The sequence below is a fragment of the Trachymyrmex cornetzi genome, unplaced genomic scaffold (genome assembly GCF_001594075.2).
Source record: "Trachymyrmex cornetzi isolate Tcor2-1 unplaced genomic scaffold, Tcor1.1 scaffold57, whole genome shotgun sequence".
Taxonomy (NCBI): Eukaryota; Metazoa; Arthropoda; class Insecta; order Hymenoptera; family Formicidae; genus Trachymyrmex; species Trachymyrmex cornetzi.
The window spans coordinates 1604884-1628040 of record NW_017299882.1 but is presented as its reverse complement, the minus strand read 5'-3'; the positions used below and the strand labels follow the sequence as shown (position 1 = coordinate 1628040).

Genomic DNA, 23157 nt, shown 5'->3' with positions numbered 1-23157 from the left:
CTCTTCAACCAATCAGAAAACAGGATTCCGATGGATTTTGCTTCGTATTATCGGAATTCTGTTTTCTGATTGGTTGAAGAGTGTCGTACGACGCAATCGGATGCAGTGTGAATCCAGCATAAGCTCCAGAGGTTTCTCCTGAGTATCAATCATAAAACTTTATCCCTAGGATGGAAAGTGAAAAGTGAAAATTTTAACCATTGAAGTTAATGGAGACATTTTTCACTTTTCACTTTTTATCCTAGGGATAAAGTTTCATGTTGATACCCTGGTGCCATGATGAAAATAACAAATATGTTCGTACGCAGGAAACTTTTGATTGATTGCCGAAATCCGCCATATGTAACAGCCAACCGCTACTTACAAATGAATTGCAATTGCGTGAAACTTTTCACTTTTCACATTTCCGGATAAAGGATAATGTCACATGATTGCTCTCCACGAGTATACATACAAAGTCTTTTTAAGTCTGTTAATTGACTAGGATACAGAAATCCGAAGACTTCCATCTTTTTTCAATGATTTTTGAAAACGCACTAATCATGCGGGCGCTCAAATATTTAATATTTATTATGAAAATTTTCTTTTCACGGAAATAAAAGAATTCAATTTTTTTCATTTTATGAAGAAAAATATTACCCAAGTGACACAACAAGTCACGAAAACATCAAAATGATATCGTTTTGACGTTATTTTGATGTTATCGTGACGATCGTGACTTAGTTATGTTACTTGGGTATACACAAGATGTTGATAAACTCAAACATATATTTGGCTCTTTTTTATTTATTTAATAAATATATAAATAAATATGTATATATATATTTATAAATATATAATTACTAGCAATCACGATCACATATTTTGATATAAATAGGACCAAGATGGATATTTAAAAAAGAATCATTAATTTAAATTGTATTTATTAATACTATCAGGCAGTAAATATTACAGTGATTTTATTTTTAGTTTTACATTGATTGTTTCTTGATATTAATAATTGATGACATTTATCCTATTTATCAGAAGATGAATAATTAAAAACCTAAATATAAATATATTTAGTAAAGCAGAAAATTCGACTTGAATCTAGAACAGCAAAGTAATAAAAGTTCGATATTATAATAATATAAGATGGTATTAAATAACAAAAGTTTTATATTATATGTATAAGTGACATTGTTATTGAGGAAATTTTAATCGGATATATATTAAAAATGATATGAGGAAGACATTGTTATAAAGCATAATAAAAACAAAAATTCACTGTTCAAATAAAAATCATGTACAAATATATACACAGAAAATGAAAATGTAAGCAATATTCAATAATCGTACTCATTTAAGGATGAAGGCTTCGCATTTATTCATATTCCAAGTAAAGTTGTGTGTGTGTGTGTGTGTGTGTGTGTGCGCGCGCGCGCGTGCGCGCACTTGTAATGAAATGAAAGAAACTCTTTAGAGATAGTTATATGTTCTTTCTAATTAAAGATCTTTTTTCATACTACATAAATGTTAGTTAAGTCAAGCTTGAACGTAGCAAGCTAAAGTAGGCCTTTATAAAAATGCAATTCAAGTTTTATTACAAAAAGTAATGCTACTCACTTTCTATGCTAAATCATAAATTTCATAGATCATAATGGAAATTTTTATAATTTATTAGGATAGAGAAAAAACAACACTAGATTCGTACAGAAAAATCAGTATATAAGATATTCCGTTGTGGGTGTCTCGTAAAGATCGTAATAACACTTAAGGATAAATTCCCAAGATCATTTTGAGACGAAAATCTTCATTAGCCGTATTAAAACAATATAAAATTACCAGTTCTAAATTCAAAAGTTAATAATACTAGGATCAAGGGTCATTTTTTCTATAGCTAACGAGTTCTATATTGTTATCTAATGCGTTATCTTTTTTACTTCAAATCTTCCTTCTGTCTTCGTTTTTCATCACACATTTTTCTCATTATACTCCAATACTCATTTATCATTGAGTTTGTTATAATAGTTTGGTTAATCAGTTATATAATAAAATTAACAGAATTAAAAATTGCGAGTTCATCGGATTTAATTTTATTGTTTTTATGTGATATCAGACTAAATATATAAAGTTAGCGAATCACTTAAAGTTTGTCAGTTTGGGTGTCGTTAGTGTAATACAATGCAAAATATCAACTACATCTGAACGCGTGAATTTTAGACGATATGATTCGCTAAATGCTTATAGTTAAAAAACTATTATGGCCTCAATATTTTGGTATTAAGATTTTCGTCTTAAAATGATTTCAGGAATCTACTCTTAAGCTTTGTTACCGTATTTATGGAACACTCGGTGACAAACAATTGGTAATGAGTAAGGGCAAATTAAGATCTGTGGATCCTACTAACTTGTGTGGTTATAGTAAAGACTATAAATTTAGTCATAATAATGACTAAAAGCTATCGGAGAATGCGTTTGAGGAAACACTATTAGCGCTATTTGTGTCATTCTATCTTCATAGTTTAGATTAGTGCTCGGAAATATTAGACGATTTGACAGTTCGAACAGTTCGAATCTCAAGTTTGAACGTTAAATAGTTCGGACTGAATGTATGTTTGAACTATTTTAACCCACTTTCGAGCTGAAAGTTCGAATTTATTACATTTCGAACTTAAACATCACAAGTCGTGATCAACCTGAATATGTCCAGGATGGCTCAGGATATCTGTAGGACGATATCAATAAATATAGGAATTTTATTTAAATTTAATATGCACATTCAGTTATATATATTGTGAAATTATTACACATGTGTAATAACTTTCCTAATGTGACGGGTTGAAAAAATCGAAAATTTTTTTTTTATGTAAAAAAGACGTTTGAGTGTAGTAAAAACGAAAAAAATTATTTCTAATAAACTAATATGCTAATTGTACAAGTAAATCTTTACGTCGGTTTGTGCACAATTTAATATTCCCACACGTGACTTTTTCTTTTTGACATTTTTGTAATGTTTGTATATTCAAGTCTCGCGTGAAAAACTGCTCTTTTGTTTCCAAGGCATACTATATTTGTTTACTGTCCGGACCGTCCAAATTTCAGACATAACGAATTGACATTTCATACTGGATACTTATCATAGAACAAGTCGGAATCGATTCCGATCGGAAATATTCAATTATTCCCTAGATGCCTATTGTGTTTTCTAGGGAAAACGGAATAATTCCGATCGGAATCCATTCCGACATATTTCATGATAGGTACCCTGATCACTATTTAAGTTCGAACTGTTTGAATTGTCCGAAATATTCGAATTAGATGCTCATTTTTTTCAACTTCGAACTATTCGAATAGATCGAACATTCAACATGTTCGAATCTTTTGTCTGAGCCCTAGTTTAGATATAAAACAAGAATAGAATGATACAAATAGTGTTAACAATGTCTCCCCAAATGCACCAAGAAACAACGCAATGACAATCCCTAACGTCTGATAACAATAAACATCAGCTATTAATATATTATATTAATATTTTAATTAGATTATCAGCTTTTTTATGAAAAGACCTATGATTTTCCTCTTATATAAATGAATGCGTGATTATATGTTAAATGACTTTAATTGCGAAGTACAATGTATATTTAAACTTGAAAAATGTGTGCATATATAAGCCTTATAAAAGTAATAATTATTCTTAAGTAGTTTTTAATTCATTCTTTGCTACTTTGAAATATTTTTTTTAAACATAATCGAAGAAAAGGAATTGTAAGTAGAAATTTGTAATATTTTTATAAATCAACTGTAATTAATAAATAGATTTATAAATGGTCTTGTAACGTGTAACCTTAGAGAAGGTAAAAGAACTATAAATGCTATTATAGTTCCTTTTCCTAATTCCTAAAAATTAGATACTTACATTTATGATATTATTACACTTATGACTTCAATATTTTTTTCTTTCTTTCATCACTATATGAAACATAAATATTTGAAAAATATTAAATATTTTTTAAACTTATTCTTCTCTAAAGAAAAAAATGTTCATACAAGTATTTAGATTTATAAGCCTTTACTCTGCAGTCTCAAACGTTTTATAGAAAATGTATGCAAAAAGTAAATATATCATGATCAAACATTTTTTGCCATTTCAAAAATTTTCAACTACTGTATAATAAACTTGTTAAAATATCTGAAACGCATTTGTCATGATCTTGAAAAGGTCCTTCCAACATATTTATATATTCTCATTGCTTCAACGAAACTATTAAGCCCTGAGAACATTTGACAGCAGGAACACTTGCAAGATCCTAAAATTTTACTGAATAATATCTGAAGTATACATTTGCATTTCCAAAATGTATTATAGATAAGAAAATTTTTATAGGCAATGATATTTTGAAATTTTCATTCACTGGAATTTTTAAACATACAAGAGACGGCAAACATCTATGAATCGTTCCCTTGGATAATCTATATCACTTATCCATATTTTGAGATGTGAAATAACAATAGTATGTTGCATTGACGCATTTCAATGCACAGGAATGACTTTGGGAGAATACCACCAAGGGCTAGTCACAATTAATTTATGTTTGCTGAATATTTACATCAAACGAATTAATATCTCTAGTCAGCCTTGCGTGGCTTACGCTTGCGAATATTAGGACTACTGGTATCAGCTTTACTGTCTTTATCTTTCTCACTCGTTTCTACTTCATTCATCTCAGATTCCTTTGCTTCAGATTCTTTCGTTTCAGGCTCCTCTGTTTCAGATTCTTCTTCATCTATTAAATCATCCCCAATGTTTTCTGCAATTTCATCCTCGTCTGAATTTTTCTCTTGAATAGCACTGTCTGTTGCACCAGTTTGTTTCTTCTTGCCTTGTTGCTGTGCCGGTTTTTGTGGGAAAAAGAAGTCAATCAAACACACAACAAGCTACAATCACAAATACAGTTAATATCATCTGTTTGTTAGATACATAAATTTTATGATCACATAAGATAAAATATATCACTCCTACCAGTCCTAATATTGTGCCTAAAACAACTGTTGCAGCAGCAAAAATCAAGTAACTACCCCACACAGGTAGTCCAACATCTTCCAAAAGTTGATTGTGGATATTCTGAGTGAAAACAGTAATGTTCCATTGAAATTTTTACAATAGATGTAATATTATTTTGTGTGTGTGTGCATGTGTGCGCGCGCGCGCGCGTGCGCATATGTGTAACTTACACGTAACATTTGGGATAACTTAAAAAATTGACTTAAAAATGACATGTGGAATGAAGTTGGATTTTTCCAACTAGATATTGGATCCACTTTCGTCCATGTTTTTTCAGATACAAATTCGATCAATGATGATATATCTCTTGGTCTCTTATACTGCCTAAATATCCCATTGTTTACACTAGGAAATAAAAAATTAATTCTAAGATACATAATTATAAAATTTAATACAAATTAATTTGCAAAATATTAAAAAATAATTATGTTAATATATATTTGGTATTAACATAATTTTGCCATATATGTACATCTATAGCAAAATAAATTATTAGTATAATTGTATACTTACTGATATATGGTAGGCAAAGCTGTAACCAAAAATCTGCCACTAAGACCTGGAGAATCTGTTACGTCTATCTTTCCAACATTGATATTTAAATCCTTTTTGGATGATGCAAGATCCTCCCAGACTGGTTCAAGTGCTTTACAAGCTGGACACCATGGTGCATAACTAATAAATAATATATTAAATTCTAAACATTATAGATATTATTATTTTTCAGATTTATATATATAATTGTAAAACTTAGTTTAAATGTATAAGCTTTCAGACAATGCTATTAACTACAAAATACATTAATATATATTAATATATATTAATAAGAGTAAATCTAACTATACGACTTTGTATTTCACGTATTCTTTTCACAAGAATATTTCTATTATCTATTGAATTCATTCAATTATATTCCTTTAGAGCTGACAGTGGATCTATTAAACCCATGCAGTGATTGTTTAAATAACAAAGATTTTGATGAGTAAAAATAATTCAGCTTTTTCTGTAAAGTACGTTAAAATACAAAAAATACATTACATTTGAATTTACCATTAGCTATTAATTTTTGTCTCTATTATTGTAGCAATTGCTATTTTACACAAAAACGTCAAACAATTTAATTTTCTTCATGTTACACTTGCAAATTTCGATTATTTTTGTTAAAATAAATTTAAAATTTATTCTTTTTTTATACAAGTTATATCATTTTGAATCCTTGAAATTATTTAAGTCTTTTAATCAACATGAATTTAAGTCTTACAGAACCAGTATCACAGTAAGTGTTACAAATATTGGCGCCAGCTCCAGAGAATTAACGACAATCGTCAAGGACAAACAAATTCAGGCACTTTTTGACACGGCATCAACCACAACGATGTCGACGTGCACGGTCGCACTTACAACTCAATCATCCACTCTCCAGTAAGCATAAGATTCCAATTATCTTCGTTCAGTTGTTCCACCAGGCTGCCCTTCGTCCGTCGCGTATTCGTGTCTGTGCTCGCGCTCGCGTACGTGGACAACAATGCGACGTAGATAACATAAAATACGGGACCCATTCTGGCGACGTCTCACCGTCGACTTTAACCAACACTAACCCGTCACCGGCACCGTACCACACTCAATTCAACCACACTTGACCACACTATACTATCGTATACGACGCCAACCGCTGACCACCACTGATGCTGATGGCGCTGACCGAGCAAATAAAATATGAAATGCTTAATGCCTACTGGCTACTGCACAGTGTATACTGGACGCGATGAGCGACGAGCGATATCCAATAAGAACTCTGCTTTATGTTGGCACGTAAAAAAAAAGCAGAGTTTTCACTCGTCGATATCCAAGCTTTATAAGGCCCAGTTTTACAACTCATGGTTAACTCTTAACTGAGGTCAACTTATTCATTATCACTTTCCAATTCTAAAATTGAAAAAAAATGAGAAATAAGGCCCAGTTTCACAACTCACGGTTAACTCTTAACCGAGATTCAACGTATTTCTCATCTTTTTCCAGTTCTAGAATTGAAAAGAGATACTGAATAAGTTGAATCTCGGTTAAGAGTTAGCCCGGATCCTCATACAGAGGCCTGTTCTTTTTGGCTGAACTTTTGCACCAGTTCATCTTTCTTCCTCTTCTTTCCTCCTGGAGAGAAAATGAAGGAAGATGAACTGGTGCAAAAGTTCAGTCAAAAAGAACAGGCCTCAGGCCATGGTGGAAATATATAAGGTGAAACAATACGCATAATGGCGGTAGCAATACTGGAAATAGCCAATCAAATATGTCCGAATATGCACTTTCCTACTGTGCATCTATCAGCCCGGATCCTCATACGGGCAACAGCGCTTTAACACCGAGCGCTAATTGGTGAAAAGCCGGTTGTGGGGGTAAAATTTACCTCCATCGTCCGTTTTTTACCAATCAGCGTTCGGTGTCAAAGCCCTGTTGCCTGTATGAGGATCCGGGCTTAACCGCCAGTTGTGAAACTGGGACTCAGTTAAACCTTGGTTAAAAGTTAACCGCGAATTGTGAAACTGTGCCTAAACCAATTGTAGTAAAAGGCTGGTATTCATAGTCGATTTTTATATTTAAGACTGTCTTAAATATACAGTCTTTTTGTCTTTGGGTCTGTTACCTTAGGTCTGTTCGCGTTGCTTGCACTTTTTGCACTTGGCATCTTCGCTTTCTCTCTTTTCAAAGCCAAATATATATCTATCTCATTTTAAGTGCAAAAATATTTAGGGATTTCATTGAACGTGAACAGACCTCTTATGCCTATGTGGTCTGTTTTCTGTTCCTGCACTAGACGGCTCTAGAACTCTCTTTCCTGCTTTAAATAAATATCAAACGTATTTCTATCTCACTTGTTCTAAAAGTGTACACTAGTTCAGCTACAGAGAACAGACCTATGGTTTCGATGGCACCACGAAAAAAGCCGGGAATGCTGAGATGGCCGCTTTGAGGCTTTTCGAGCTTCTTTCTGCGTAAATATTGTGTTGATGTGTACGTGCAAGTATGTTTTATTTGTATACATTTTTTACATCGCGATAGGCGTCGCAGTAACATATGACGTCTCTTTGAAAGCGTAAGTGAGCCTGGTGAGTGTACAGTGCGAGAATCAGGAAAAGTTGAAATTTTGCGTGCGTTAAAGAATTTTAAGGAAGAATAACGTATCCTCGGGTATGTACATATGTTTCTAGTTTCGTAAAATTTTGCTGATATTTTAACCCATTGCTCGATTCGTAATCCAAATTCACAGATATACAATTCTCGTTTAACTTTCTGAGTGTATTTTTGCAGGTGTTGACAACATGTCAGCGGTATATCCGACTTTACCGAAACTGGCAGTGAGAGACAACCTCGACGACGATGATCTCACCGACATCGATGATGAAGTATTTATTAGGGATGGGAGAAACGGTGGATTGAAATTAGACGACGATGGCGGAGTTAAACAGCCTCTCATGGCACCTCGTAGAAAATGCAAAAAGCCTTGCAACTTGGAGAACCATAAGATCCCATACAACATGCTTCTCGTGCCAGTATGCTGTGGAACTACAGCATTGATTGTGCTGTTAGGCTTAATTGTAGTTTGTATATTTACTGCAAATATATTCCCAATGCCATTAACTATATTGAAAAGCTGGATGTCACACGATCTAAAAAATCCTGTAAATGAATCAGAGATAATTCCATGTACCTCACTTTCGTCCAGTGTTTTATGGGCCAGATCATTTCCAAAGTTAACACCTGAGGCACCTCTTAGGAGTAATGATGTTAACTCTGATGGAATTGAAGATATTATTGTGGGATTTAGTACAGGTATAAAAAGTATTATGTTTAATTCAAATAAATGAATGTTTTTTGTGATTATTATTTTATTGTGATTAATTTTATTTTACTTTCTTTTCATATATATTTTAATTTATAATTTCCTGTGTTATATACTATGTTGCATTATGATTTGTAATTGGCTACTTTTATTTTATTTGCTTCTTTTACAGATTTTGGTTTGACATTTACATGATGTTTCTTTACAATCTAAGGTGAATTATTAATGTTTTTATCTGATTAGATTATTCATTTAATCAGTCACTGTAAAGATTATTGATTTATAAATTCAGGTCTGGATATGATGGATACAGAATATATCTGTACTATATATTTTGGGAATCAAACGCCGTGTCTAGGCGGTGTACTAGCACTGAATGGTAAAACGGGTGAATCTATCTGGACACATTGGACTGCCCATTCCATACTTTCTGTTGATTGTGATGCAGACTTGACGAATGACAAAGTTAAGGATTGTATCATATCTGGACGTGGTGGAATACTACAAGCTATTGATGGCCATGATGGTTCCAATATATGGGAGATACCACTTCAAGATCTAATTTCTGAGCTGCAAATCATTTCGGATGTTTATGATGCAAGATTTATAGCTGATATGGACAGCGATGGTATTGCCGATGTAATAGCATCACATGTTGTACAATCAGACAATATTCAAGCAAGTAATGTACTCGTAATATCGGGTAAAAGTGGCAGTGTCATACGCAATATGAATTTACCAGATACAGAGCAATTGTTCGTAGCACCACAAATTATAGTGCACCCTGATGGAGAAAATATATTCGTTCTAGCTACAACCAGTCAACAAGATTCCGGAGGATTATATATAGTGTCCCAAGCTAATATATTTTACGGTGATTTGGTATGTAGTCATAACAAGATCTGTTATGAGCCTTCTAAAACAAGCCATTAGTCATAAATCAGAAGTCAGAAGCTAAAAATTGACCAATCACAATCGTCAATTTTTAACTTCTGACTTCTGATTTGTGACTAATGGCTTATTGTAGAAGGCCTATTAGATTTTCTTTTATTAATATGATAAGATTATCGCGTTAATTGTTACTTTGAATACTTTTGTTGCAGCAATTACAAAAGCTCAATCATAACACAGGCAAAAATGCACTGTTGCCACCAATTTTAATCGATATTACATCGGATGGAATTGAAGATATTGTCGCTGCTATGTTCAATTCTACGATTATAGCATACAATGGAACTACGTTTGAGCCTATCTGGAATTACACGGTTCCCAATTCTGAAATAATTAGCATTCCCATTCCCGGTTATTATAACGACGATGATATACCAGACTTTATGGTGAAGCATCAGATAGGTACTGGCTTGTCCACATACTATTACACTGTAGCTACAGTTATAGATGGTCGTAATGGGCAGGCTTTGCTCGAGAAACCAATGGAGGATAGCTTAAGTGGGCAAATGTCTGGATTATCGGTCACTGTCGATGGATTTGGCAACGATTGGTTTTTGCATTGGTCCACTGACTGTTTAAATTACGAGGGAATCAAGGAAAAATATCAGTTCTTAAAAGATCAGAGTTTCATGTCGCAAACTCGCACCGATCTCTGCTCCCTGAGATTTAATTCGACGCTTACTATGAGATTACTAGCTTTGAGTCAACATGTCGGCCCGCCTGGATTGTCGTTATACTTCTCGGAGGACTGGAAATCAGTAGAGTTCAATAATTCAGTCGACCTACGAAAAGAAGAGGAGAAGAATCTGAAGTCCCATTCGCGATTAAAGGTCACGGATACTTATTCAAACATACCGCTCGTTTCCGAGAGATCGCCAAAAGTTCATAAAAACCATCGGAAAGATAGCATCTTCAAACACAAAGATAGTCTACTCGAGATTGGCAAATACGATTCGGACGCGGTATATGAGAACTTTGACGAATTCAAGAGCCATAAGAAACATAATCCCGAAGACACTGTAGAGAATTTGAACGTAGATCAAACATGGAAACAGGATAACAAATGGATGGAGGATGATGTACAGCCGGATAAAGAGTATGATAGTATATACGAAAATGATAACGGTAACAATGAAGACGGGCAGAGTGTAGATTATTCGCAAGGTGAAGTGCGAGAACAGAGAAGTGTCGTCCCTGTGGTTAAAGATATATATTCGATAAATATTTCTCATAAAGAAATTAATTCAACACCTGAATCGACGCGACACAATTTACGACTGGATGAGGAAATTATCACAGAAAAAAAGAGAAAAATGGAAGAAATCAACAAAAAGAATGACTCAATGAATGAAGCTGATGATATAATGAATATATCAATGACGTCAACTTCACAATTTCAAGAAGAGTTACCATTAATTATGTCAAACAATAAATCAAATATAAAGAGTACTACAATACAGAATGTATCAAAGACGAGCGAATTAATAGAAATAAAGAGCACAAATATGAATACGGAATTGCCAGAGGACACACGTACTGAAGCATCAAACGTTACTCAAAATCAAATAATCACTGGTCATCCAGCTGCAACTTCCACTACTAAGAAAGTCGTAGACGTACCTCAGCGAAGACACATTTATAAGCATAGTTTCCCTAGTATTGTCCAAGACGCGGATGATGATGCTAGTATAGAAAAAGTATTTAAACGGGAGTCACTAAAAAATCAAAGTAAAGGCAAGATTAATAAAAAGCAATTACTGACATTGTCGTCAACTGATAGAGTTATTAAAATACGACAGAAACGAAGAACAAAGCGAAACTCGGAAATTAATGACAATCAGTCGAACGATATCAATGGCATTCAGAAGCAGGCACCAACTGGTATTCTGCTACCTTCTATTATCGAATCCAAAGGAAGGACATCGATAGATTTAGTGTTTCCTACGTTCTGGTTACCGTCGTCTGAAGTGTCTCTGATCTTATCTCGAGCAGATGTGGAGTGCATTGACAAGAAGAAAGCATTATTAGAGAATAAACTTGAGTACAAAAAAGATGACGACATCATCAGTGAATGTTTATCCGAGCGAGGCATTAATTACAGATTATATCAAGAGGCAATGGATAGGGAAAATACCAAAATTGCGTTTGGTCAAATGACAATATACAGGATGAAACTAGAATGCGTATGTCCGGAGGATATGCTACCTAATCAAACATGCAAAAATATTTCAATACATCAGAGCTGGCCAGAATATTTAGGATCTTCTGGAAATGGCTATTTTAAGTCATTACATAAATTAAATATTTGAAGAAACTTGTCGAATTATATATCTTGTCGAATTATATAAATTATTGAGGAAACTTTTATTGTAAAAATTGTAACGTTCTCTGATGGAGTCGTTAACGATTAACACAATTAAAAAATTATCAAATAGTCACGTGCGCTATTTGTAAAAGTATACAATAACAATCGTAATTCTAATCAATATTGTTATATAAAGTAATTTATATTAATATTTATATGCAGTTTTCTTCGCGAAATAGAAAGGATGCAAATATATTATATGCGTATTTGTATATATAAGAATATTGTTGCTCTCGCATTTAAAACTTTTATCAGTTAATTTTTAAGAGAATTGCTGTAATCACATAAGTATCTGTTAATTACTTATTGATAATTAAGTTTTTTTTAAAATGCAGTTATGAATAAAGAAGTAACTGTATGTGTGTGCCAAAGGAGACAACAGTTTTTTTATGTGTGTATACAAATATATTACAAAATTTATCATGACTTACGATTGCATAGAAATGAAATCTTGTGTATATATATATATATATATATATATATACATATATATGTGTATATATGATTAATATTTCAATTCATTGGAAAACGCCTATTATATACTTATATACAATGTTATCACATATTGATAATCAAATGTTACATAGCTATATAATCTGATGTATATTGATTGTATCAGCAGATACAAATATTCTATGTGACTAACAAAGATATATTCTGGTGCTATCGATTTATATGCCTTCTTACATGCATTTTCTATTAATTTAAAGAACAGGAAAAAAATAATTTGATTACATAAAGTTTCTAAATGCTATTGCTTTTTCTGAAAATTCATTAATTACGTTTGTAGGATAATATAAATGTAAACATTTAATCACTGTTAAGTGTAATACAAGTATTCAAAGAATATAAAATATGTATTAATTGATCAACTTTCTGTATATTAATTCTTCCTGTATATTTTCGTTGCTATGGCATACTTGATCCATGGTTTGATCAATATCGGTTTATTAGAAGTCTTCTTACTGCTTCTTACATCATTTGATTGTTACTTTTATGCGTGACAGATACTTTATTCTTATAGTTTTTGCAAGAATAGGATAAGCCAAACGGTTTAAATGCAGCATATAATAAGCTGCAATTAAGTACAATGCAAATTATAGCGGAAAGAAGCATGAAACGTCGTAAGATACATATATCACATAAGTTTAACGGTTAGTTGATAATTAACAATTTTTTAATGATGCATTAGCGGATTATACTTATACTGTGTGCAGCAGTAACAATCATTTTAGATTGTCAAATGTTCGGAAAACCAATCTATTTGTAAGTGTTTATCAATAGAGTATACTTTTGTAAGACTTGAATATGTACATACAATTCTTCTTAAATTTACTAACATTTATTTTTTCTAACGAGCATGTGAATATTCCGAAACTGTAGATAACAAGAAGTTTCAAGATTATAGAGATGATTTTTTAGTAAAATACAAATTATGCAATTACTTTTTAAATTTTGGGTAAATCTTTGCTTATTGTTCTTATTCTAAGAATATTCTCTTATTTAATCAAGTCTTGTACATTCAAAATATTACTTTTCTATCAGAGATGTCAATCAAGTTAAGAAACTTTAAACTCTGTGGCTTTATAGAATGGCTATACAAGATAAGACGATCGGATCTATTAACGGAGATATGCACAAGCATTTTCGAAAATCTATGGTACCCTTTGTAACATCAAAAGTACAGACCGCAGATGTCTCATCATATTGTTTGGAGCGCAAGACTCTGTATGAAATTCTACAAAATACACAGAGACAATGTTACACTGCATTCTCTAAATCAAAACCGTACAAAAATGCAGAAACGCAGACGGATTATAGAGAAAGCGAGGCACAAACTGAACCTTGGGAGCCACCATGCAAAATTGTTCCAGGTAACAATTATGTTGCAGTCATACTGTATCTCAGATTCATAGAATACATATAAGTCAATCAAGCGGAAAAAAACAAAGCTGGAAATGCCGAAGCAAGAATTTTATAATATACTAATTTTCATTTAGGTCATAATCCTGAAGTATTGACATTAGCTCATCTAACTTGGGAGCATGGACTACCTGCAGGTGTCCATGAGGTACACGTTATCAATAGGATGCGGATAAAAAGAGCTTGGGAAGCCATTCTACCGCCGATGGATACACCATCCAACATAAAAATACGAAATTCGATAATAACGGCTTTTATATATATATATATTTATTCTTTCTTTAATTATATAATAAATAAGTATAATAAAACTCAATCTAATTACCTAATGTAATACCTACGTTGCTTCCTTCTTTAATTATAATTTTAGGAGATTCAATTCATAATGGATTTACGTCTGGACCTAATGAGGAATTTTCTACAAAGTCGAGAATCAAAATACGAGAAAAAAGTACAGGGTCGTTTCAGTAGACTCGAGAGCAAACTAAGCAAATATCGAGACAATAAAATTAAGGCTATCAGATATAATCTTAAACGAGATCTGCGAAAATTACATAAGAAACATCACAACGAACATCAATCTCGCAAACCCGATATAATTGAACGGCATATCGATCCCAAGTCTGACCTGTATGCACCGCAAATGCGTTTCGGTGAACATCCCCAGAGGCGGCACGAAATTTTACCGAAGCAACTCCCAAGTGAATATCATATTGAGCGTGAGTATATATTTAATTTTATTTAATTGTAATTGATACGCAATTGCTGCTATTCAATTCATCGCAATTATTATTTAGAAGAAGAAGAAGATGCAATACTTAGTTGGCTACCCACTATCGAAGAACCAAAAGTAATTAAACATAAACCTAAACCGATAGACATCTGCATACGAGAAACCAGATGGACGGAGGAAAAACTAAAGCAGCTTCATTCCGATTTGAAAGCCATTCGAATGAAAGTTAAATCTGTAGACGAAGGTCCAAGATTAGTAAGGCGTAATCACGAACAGCCAGTTTTGCTTATCACACCGCGCAGATCAGGTACATGGGACAATAAACAGAAACAACGAGAAGAATCTGCTACCTTTATTCAGAAGCTTGTTAAAGGCAGAGCGATACAGTGTCTGGTAAATTACAAATCCGATCATTCATTGTACTTTTAAAATAGACACAGAAAACAAGATCCTATAGAGTTGTATAATACGAGAAAGATATTTTATATTTATTATGCTACAGATGTACAAAGGACGCGATAGATGTAGAGAGCTAATCAAGGAATTACAATCGACTCAAGTGTTTGAACACGAAGATTACGATGAAAAGACACATATGATTAATTTGCAACAATTACAAGAGCAATCAATGCAGGAAAATCGTTTGTGCGAGATTCTTGATTCCTTAGAAGGGAAGACAATTTGTGGCACATTAGATTTTCTCAGCAAGGTAAGTTTTGTAATCTATTACCGCGAAACAGTTCACTCGATTATCTCCTGTATTGTCTACAGGAGTTGGTGAGATTAGAGGATGAACGTAGAGCTCACGCCTTTGCCTTGCTTGCCGAAAGAGAAAGATGTACGAGAGAAGCCGCCGAAGCTGGCAGGCGACAAGCAGAACATAACCGACGACGAGAATTTGATGAAATGTTCAAGCAAATCATGAAAGTACATCAAGACTCTGTGGAAGCGTACTTGGAAGATATTGTGAGAGAAGAAATCGATTGGATATCCGATAAGACGGCTAAAGAACATATTTTAGAAATGTGCGATAAAGTGGATGCTGTAACGAAACATGCCGCAGAAAAGTAAGATATGATTGAGCATTGATAACTAATAAATGTAAACAAATTATTTCATCAAAAGAATGTGTAAAACACAATAATATTTTCGCAGCGCTAATAAGTTAGCAGATGAAGAATTGGTAGCGGATATGATTTACAATTTTGTTTTACCGGAGGTGGAAAAGTATAATATGAGAAAAAAGATTCGCGATCAGCAGCAAAGTTATATGAGGAATGCATACATATCACTTTACGAGAAAATTTTAGAGTTACCGCCTACTGAACCATCGGAAGTTGTGAATCAAGAAGTTCCTGTACAAAATAAAAATGTACAAACCATATGCATAACTGAAGAAATGATAAAGATTGATGATTCATCTGTACCGTGTTCTTTTATAAAAATATCCATTATCTTTTCCAGAAAGAAGATACCGAGGCAGAAGAAATAGAAATTCCAATTCCTAAAACAGATACGGAAGATAAAAAGCGAGCAGATTCAGAAATAGATCCAAAAATAGACTCATAAAGAGATTTAATGGAAGCTCAATAATATTAAAAGCTACTTTTTTATCTGAAGACTATTTTATGTTTTTTTTTTGTAATAAAAATTAATTATTATAATAATATTACTGAAAGTGATAGAATTTGTGTATTAAATTTCCAAATATAATCTAATATCTATGCTATACAAATAAACATAAAAAATATATTAACATTGTAGTTCGATCAATTATGTAACATTATAATTGCATGTCTAAATGCTATATTAAATTTATCATATTTTTCAATATTGATCGATTGTGTGATGTGTCGTTATATCAGTAAATTAATAACAACTAAATTGTTTTAGTTTATGTACATTCCGAAAAATATATCCTTCACTTTAGATGTCTATAAAATAGTGAATTATGTAATTGGTGATAAAATGTCAAGCCAAATCATATTCTGATCAATGTTTAATATGAATACAGTCTTTTATATATGTCAATGATTATATATAACTTTACATATATATATATATATGTATGTATATATATAAGTATAATGAAATCAATTATACACATGTTAAAGAAGTTGTAACACTATAATTAAGATTAAAGTTATTTAATGTTATTAAAACAATATTTTGACATTTTATTAAAATAGTATTTTAATGAAATTGTATATTGATATGCATTTTATTAAAATATTATTTTAATAAAATGTACATTAATATGTTATTATAACATAGTTTATTGTCTTTATTCTTTTTCAATTTCTTAATAAATGCACAATAAAATTATATTTTTAATCAATTTTACATTGGCATTTATCTGAAAAGACATTTTTTTAAAAATATGTTTTGTTAATACACATATATATATATACATATATATACATATATACGTATATATTAACAAAATATCTATATATTAAACATTCCATGTGTGAAGAGCCATCCTATTACGTCAAAATAAAAAGTATCCTTCCTGATGATAAAGGAAATCACTTAACATGGAATGCTCGATATATATATACATATCCTAGATACACAGGAATCTTAAGTAAAGCACTAATAAACTCAACAAAAAAACATTAGTTTATATATTGTTTCCTATAACTGGACAAGAAGCAATTTTATAAAAATTAATGCTTAAACTTTCTTACAAGTATTACTTGAAAATAACTTTTAACAAGTTAAAATTTAAGTGTATCGAGTATATGTCGTAATCATTATATCTATTTCGCCACAACAGTTACAAAATGCATTTTATAAAGAGTATAATAATTCTGCAAAAACCTTCACACTTGAACTATTATTGTAAAATGGGTCAAATTAGCGCGGGCATGATGAATCAATGAGATAATCATCTAATGTAGACTTCGAAAGTAAATTCGACATAAATTGTTTGAACTTTACATCTTTCGCGTCGCTTGACGTTTTTCTTTCTACTATGAGCTTGCGTTTCTTGGCTTGCAATTCGTTCGTCTGCTGAAGTGGCTCGGCATCGGTGTTGATAATATGTGTTTTCCGTTTGCGATTTTCTAACGAATCGGGATTCTGAGTTCCTTCCCGTGCACGACTCACTTCGGTAGTCAAATCTACCATTTTCTGCTCCCATTCCTCGAGATGCTTTCGCACCTCGGCTAACAGTGTGTCTTGATCATGTATCTTTTTTGCCTGCTTATGTAGCTTTAAAGTTTGCTGTCGCATCAGATACTCTTGTCTCTGTATCCTGAGTCTCATTCTAGTGATTTCATTTCTCATAGACAAAAAGAACATTTTGTTCTTTTTCGTACGATCATTAATCTTCTTAAAAGTTTGATTAAGCTTCTCGGAGCAGGTTATATTATGATTGTTGCAATGCGGCAGTGTGGAGTTATTTATGTTCCTACCATGGGAGATCATGACGCCACCAGGTAAATCATATGAATTTACAGTACCAACCATGGACGTGCAAATGTTGTGCTTCAGATCTGGCAGGATCTTCTCATCAAAATGCTCCATGGCCATACTGCTTATATCCCGCAGTTCCTGAAGTATCTCGTGTGCTCTAGGTGGTGTTTTTGTCTCTCGAATCAATCGAAGAACACGGAAAATTTCATCGATTACCTAAAACATAATGCAACATACTTATTATTCAATAATATTATATTTGTAAGTTGAATGAGTACAACATGAATAAGAGTTTGTCTCTTGGAATATATGAGAAGTATTATAAGGTCCTTATTCCATAACTCTTAATGAATAGTTATTGGTGCCCTTACATAAGATCTGTTTTCTGTGGCTGAATTATTTATACTTTAGGTTAAAGTATACTATTAAAGTATACTTTAGGTTTGTTCACATTGCATGCTCGAATATGCTTCAACGTGTTGTTACCATAAAATCTTATATATTCCAACACATTTGTTAGAAAGAGGAATTATAGAGTTTCAATTGCAATATTCCTAGACACTTTCGTGCACACGACGACACAAGTTGTGTTCCATTTGTCTGTTATCGTCGACATAACACTACTCATCTGTACTCAGTCAAGGGCGGTGTAAGCTTGTTTTCTAATGACAATTACATGTTACTAACTCCGGCGGCTATAAATTAGATTGGAAGACATTAAGTGACCAGCATTTTTACTTTTTTTTGTTTAATACAGGTGGAAAAAGCTACATTTAATCTAACTCTATCCAAAACGGATCTCAACCGTGCACAGCATACACATTCTGTTCCAATTAAATCATGCACAATGTTACATTTTGTGCATTCTTGTGTGTTGGTGTTAAGCAATTGGAAAACACCCATAGTAGGAGCATGTTGGAACATGTTGGAGCACACAATGTAAACAAATCTTTTTAGAACTCAAAATGAAATAGATATGTCTGATATTTGGAGAAAGCAAGAAAGAAAATTTTAGAACAATCTAGTATATAAATAAAAAAAACAGACTTATTATCATTGCTATAGTTTTTTACCATGTGTAAAATCTAAACAATAACAATGTAATAACATTAAGTTAAGAGAATAGGAGTTTAAACGTAACAAATATTTATACATCAAGTAATGATATAGAAATCAATTTTTTATGAGGCAAAAATTTATTAGGCATTACCTATAATTGAAGAAATAGGGAGAATAGAGAATAAGAATTTCAATTTATCAGAAATTATGTACTATGGAATATGTAGTTTCTAATAAGTTGAAACTTTTTTCCCTGTTTTCTGTTCCTTATTTCTTTGATTGTATATAGCCCTTTACCTTTCCTGGTATAAAGCAACAAACGTTCAGATCAACATATTTGATAAAAGTCATGGATAGCATAGAGATTCTCGTTTCTATTGCCGTCAAGATATCGCAATGACGCGCGAGAGGATGACTCCGTCGCTCGGACTCCCTTCTCGGGAGCTTGCTTTTGACCGTGCGGAGGCATTGTGCATGATACTTCTCCATGAGATTGAAGCCACGGTTGAGCAGCTTCTTACAGATCCGATCAAACTGTCTGCAAACCTAAAAAAAACACATTGTGGAACCTATGCTTCGCAAAGTATACATATGAGGAAGTGAAAAAGAATCCTCCTCGTGGATATTAAAGAGCGAACTTACGATCCTATATTTAGAAATTTCATCGTAGGAGAGGTTAGACAAAATCGCCTCCAAGCAAACATCGGGAAGATTTATCAGTTGCAATTGCGCGTAATCGTTTGTTTGTTGCGCGGTAGAATTATATAAACGTTCGTCAATCATGTCACCTGTTCCTTCCCATTCCAAGGACGACGCGAAATGTACTTTCTTCATCATGAAATCCAGGCCGTGACCGTAATTAATACCAATCGACACGATCAACTGCACCCATGCACCGGGGTGTTGCACCAAAGTTCAGATCGTAGTGAAAGTATTAAGGTGCAATTTCATGCAGCGAAGCTTCGCTCAAAGTTCAACACTGTCCAACTATGAGCAAAGCAACGCTGACTCTGGCTGTGGCTCACTTGATTGGCTAAATATTTCGAAGCATTTTTTGATTGGTCAATTTTTGGAATTGTTTGTTCAACGCTCCTTTATTTACAGCATAGCATTTATTTGCACTTCAAAACTCTTCATACGAAATACAAACGATTTAAAATAATAATTTTTACAACCGGAGGTTTTGTCCGGTCAAGTACATACGAATGTATGTTGGAGCATGCGACGCGAACAAACCTGTAGTTACGGATCGCGCCCCAGGTTATAGCGGGGAGCACAGACTCTTGCATAACGCATAACACATGAGGCATAAGAAATTGAACCAACCAGAGTTCTCTATTACATGGAAGGGAAAGAAACGGAGAACTTCGATTGGTACATATTTTTATGCATTACGTGTTATGCGTTATGCAAGAGTCTGTGCTCCCCGCTTATCTCTTTCACCATGTGGAAAACTTTACAGCGTTTTCGGCCCGGCCAGGTTTGCACCACCCTGGGTTGGATTAATCTTTCCTATTGGTTGACGTTACCCGCTCTACCAATAGGAGAGCACAAAACGCTATTAATCCAACCCAGGTTGGTGCAAACCTGGCCGGGCCGAAAACGCTATTAGTTTGTTTTGTACAGCTGGATCAAACGGACAGGATAGGTTGAAGACACTTATTGTCGCCACTGTCGCCAGCCGGCGACACTGAGCAAAGAAAAAAAGGATCAAACGGTCAGCTGTAAAATAGTTCCAGGTTCTAGTGGGTTCCGGTGGATTGTTTGTATATAATTGTTTCCAGAACATTTTAAAATAGGAGAGTTAAAAATATCCGTCTGTTAATTCTTTATCCGTAAATATGTATAATATTTCCATGTAAAAGAGGAAAAGAAAGAAATTTTTAATTCTCACTTCGTTTACATGACATTACAACGACAGAGTAAATGCAAAGTGTCTCGTCGAAGAAAAGGCATACGGTAACAAATATTTCGTTCATCACGTAGCAAGGATGGCACTTTCTTCGAAAGACATCGCGAAATTGTTGGATCTCCTCAATGAGGAAAACTTGGACACCACCTTGGAGAACCTTTGCAATCAACTGCATCAGAGCTTCCCTAAGGAAGAGCGCTTTAAGGTTGGAACAGTATTGCTGCTGCAGTTGCAGCAGGTCGATCTATTGCCTAAGCACACTCAACGTGTTGTAGCATTGACGTTGCTGTTTGACTTGTACCGAGGGGAACCATTAGCTTCCACGCCTTTTGCTTCTGTATTTGTACAAATGCTAAAGTCTCAGGAGGACATTAACAATGGAAGCTCGAAACCATCCAGCCACACCGGTCATATACCGTTCCTGTCAAATTGTGAAAAGAACCTACTCGTCAATTTGATGGGATATAATCAGAAAGACGTCATCAAGAAGACGCCACGCCAGATCGTGGATGAATTCTCATTCTCTACAGTACCGTCTATTGATCTGACCAATTTGCAATTGCAATTGGCGGAACATCAGTCCGAACTGCCAGCCGTTAGCAAATGCGGAAATCCTATAATACTGCCTGACATGGATCACTCCAAAGGAACAGAATACGACACGGCTACCGTGAAAAATATAATAGAAAACCTTGTTACTGGTGATCCGCCCCTATGTAGGCAGAGTTATCGTCCAGAGTTTCTGAGGCTTGTACCACCAATTTATCATTCTATCAATGAGATTGCTTGGTTCCATATCACCGAACCGACTCAGTTTACGGTCGAGTATGATCCTAGCATGTGTGTGTCAAACTGTGTCAGCTTTGAGGCACGTAAACTCATGGGCAAAGCCTTCAAAAATGTTTTAACATTGATGCAACAACAAAACTTGATTGGTGAATTGGAAAAGGATCCGAAGCTCGTTTATCACATTGGATTGACACCACCCAAATTACCAGATCTGGTTGAGAACAATCCTCTAATAGCCATTGAGGTTTTACTGAAGCTAATGCAGTCCAGCCAGATCACAGAATATTTTAGTGTGCTGGTGAATATGGAAATGTCTCTTCATTCCATGGAGGTCGTGAATAGATTAACTACCACTGTGGATCTACCGACGGAATTTGTACATTTATATATCAGTAACTGTATATCCACTTGCGAAACTATCAAAGATCGTTACATGCAAAACCGACTGGTGCGACTTGTTTGTGTATTTCTGCAGTCCCTGATAAGAAATAAGATCATAAATGTGCAAGAACTATTTATCGAGATTCAAGCATTCTGTGTGGAATTTAGTCGCATTAGGGAAGCAGCTGCATTATTTCGACTCCTGAAACAACTTGAGTCTGGTGATACCGGTGGACTCAATGCTCCACCTACAAGATGTAGAACTGATATGTGTTAAAACATGTAACTATATCTATAAATATTATCTGCAACATTTATATAAAAAAAATACAATTAAAAAATTAGTTAATTAAAGAATATGATAAATGATGTTTCATAGGAAATATTATTTTATATTTGTTAAATTCTAATTAGATATATACCCATATTCTTTATATATCTAATCGAATGAAATGATATTGAAAGTTTATATTATTAATTCTTTATGATCACAATGGGAGTCCAGGGGACCCCAAAAAGATTTTATATTTTTAAGATCTTTTTTTAAAACGACTTGAACTGCCTTTTATCCTAAATTCAAAATATTCTTTTTGCATCTTCGGCCGCATATTGTTCCATGGATGTCAGTCTTAGCGATTTTTAAAAATATGTTAAAATTAAAAATTTTAAAAAGCCACTGCATTTTCATATTTTATAATATTTAAAGTATGTTCAGTAATTTTTGTGATTTTAAGGAACAAAAGCC

General features: G+C 33.4%; 5 protein-coding genes across 6 annotated transcripts; 3 read left to right on the top strand and 2 right to left on the bottom strand.

The window, feature by feature from the left end:
• Positions 1-4055: 4055 nt before the first annotated feature.
• On the bottom strand, positions 4056-6731 carry LOC108766065 (thioredoxin-related transmembrane protein 1). The gene is made up of 5 exons (XM_018515109.1): positions 6446-6731; positions 5558-5719; positions 5215-5389; positions 5003-5104; positions 4056-4917 (listed from the first exon to the last, which is right to left on the bottom strand). Exons 1-5 carry the CDS (start codon positions 6601-6603, stop codon positions 4609-4611), a joined length of 906 nt encoding a protein of 301 aa, XP_018370611.1. The 5' UTR covers positions 6604-6731; the 3' UTR covers positions 4056-4608.
• Positions 6732-8015: 1284 nt separating this feature from the next.
• LOC108766182 (uncharacterized) lies at positions 8016-12181 on the top strand. Of its 2 annotated transcripts, XM_018515334.1 has the most exons (4): positions 8016-8227; positions 8348-8869; positions 9172-9761; positions 9983-12181. In XM_018515334.1, the coding sequence occupies exons 2-4, from the start codon at positions 8359-8361 to the stop codon at positions 12137-12139; spliced, it is 3258 nt and encodes a 1085-aa protein (XP_018370836.1). In that variant the 5' UTR covers positions 8016-8227; positions 8348-8358; the 3' UTR covers positions 12140-12181. The 2 variants fall into 2 exon arrangements, with proteins under 2 accessions (XP_018370836.1, XP_018370837.1); XM_018515335.1 differs by lacking the exon at positions 8016-8227 and having other exon boundaries at positions 8326-8869.
• Positions 12182-13093: 912 nt separating this feature from the next.
• LOC108766035 (protein MAATS1) lies at positions 13094-16430 on the top strand. The gene is made up of 9 exons (XM_018515053.1): positions 13094-13461; positions 13786-14069; positions 14196-14368; positions 14489-14837; positions 14916-15244; positions 15354-15560; positions 15623-15918; positions 16007-16223; positions 16316-16430. The coding sequence occupies exons 1-9, from the start codon at positions 13439-13441 to the stop codon at positions 16418-16420; spliced, it is 1983 nt and encodes a 660-aa protein (XP_018370555.1). The 5' UTR covers positions 13094-13438; the 3' UTR covers positions 16421-16430.
• Positions 16431-17594: 1164 nt separating this feature from the next.
• pall (F-box protein pallbearer) lies at positions 17595-20167 on the bottom strand. Its single transcript, XM_018515087.1, has 3 exons — positions 19973-20167; positions 19628-19876; positions 17595-18487 (listed from the first exon to the last, which is right to left on the bottom strand). The coding sequence occupies exons 1-3, from the start codon at positions 20165-20167 to the stop codon at positions 17711-17713; spliced, it is 1221 nt and encodes a 406-aa protein (XP_018370589.1). The 3' UTR covers positions 17595-17710.
• A 977-nt stretch (positions 20168-21144) lies between these two features.
• On the top strand, positions 21145-22718 carry Not11 (CCR4-NOT transcription complex subunit 11). The gene has a single exon (XM_018515104.1). The coding sequence runs from the start codon at positions 21322-21324 to the stop codon at positions 22687-22689; it is 1368 nt and encodes a 455-aa protein (XP_018370606.1). The 5' UTR covers positions 21145-21321; the 3' UTR covers positions 22690-22718.
• The last annotated feature ends 439 nt before the right edge of the window (positions 22719-23157 follow it).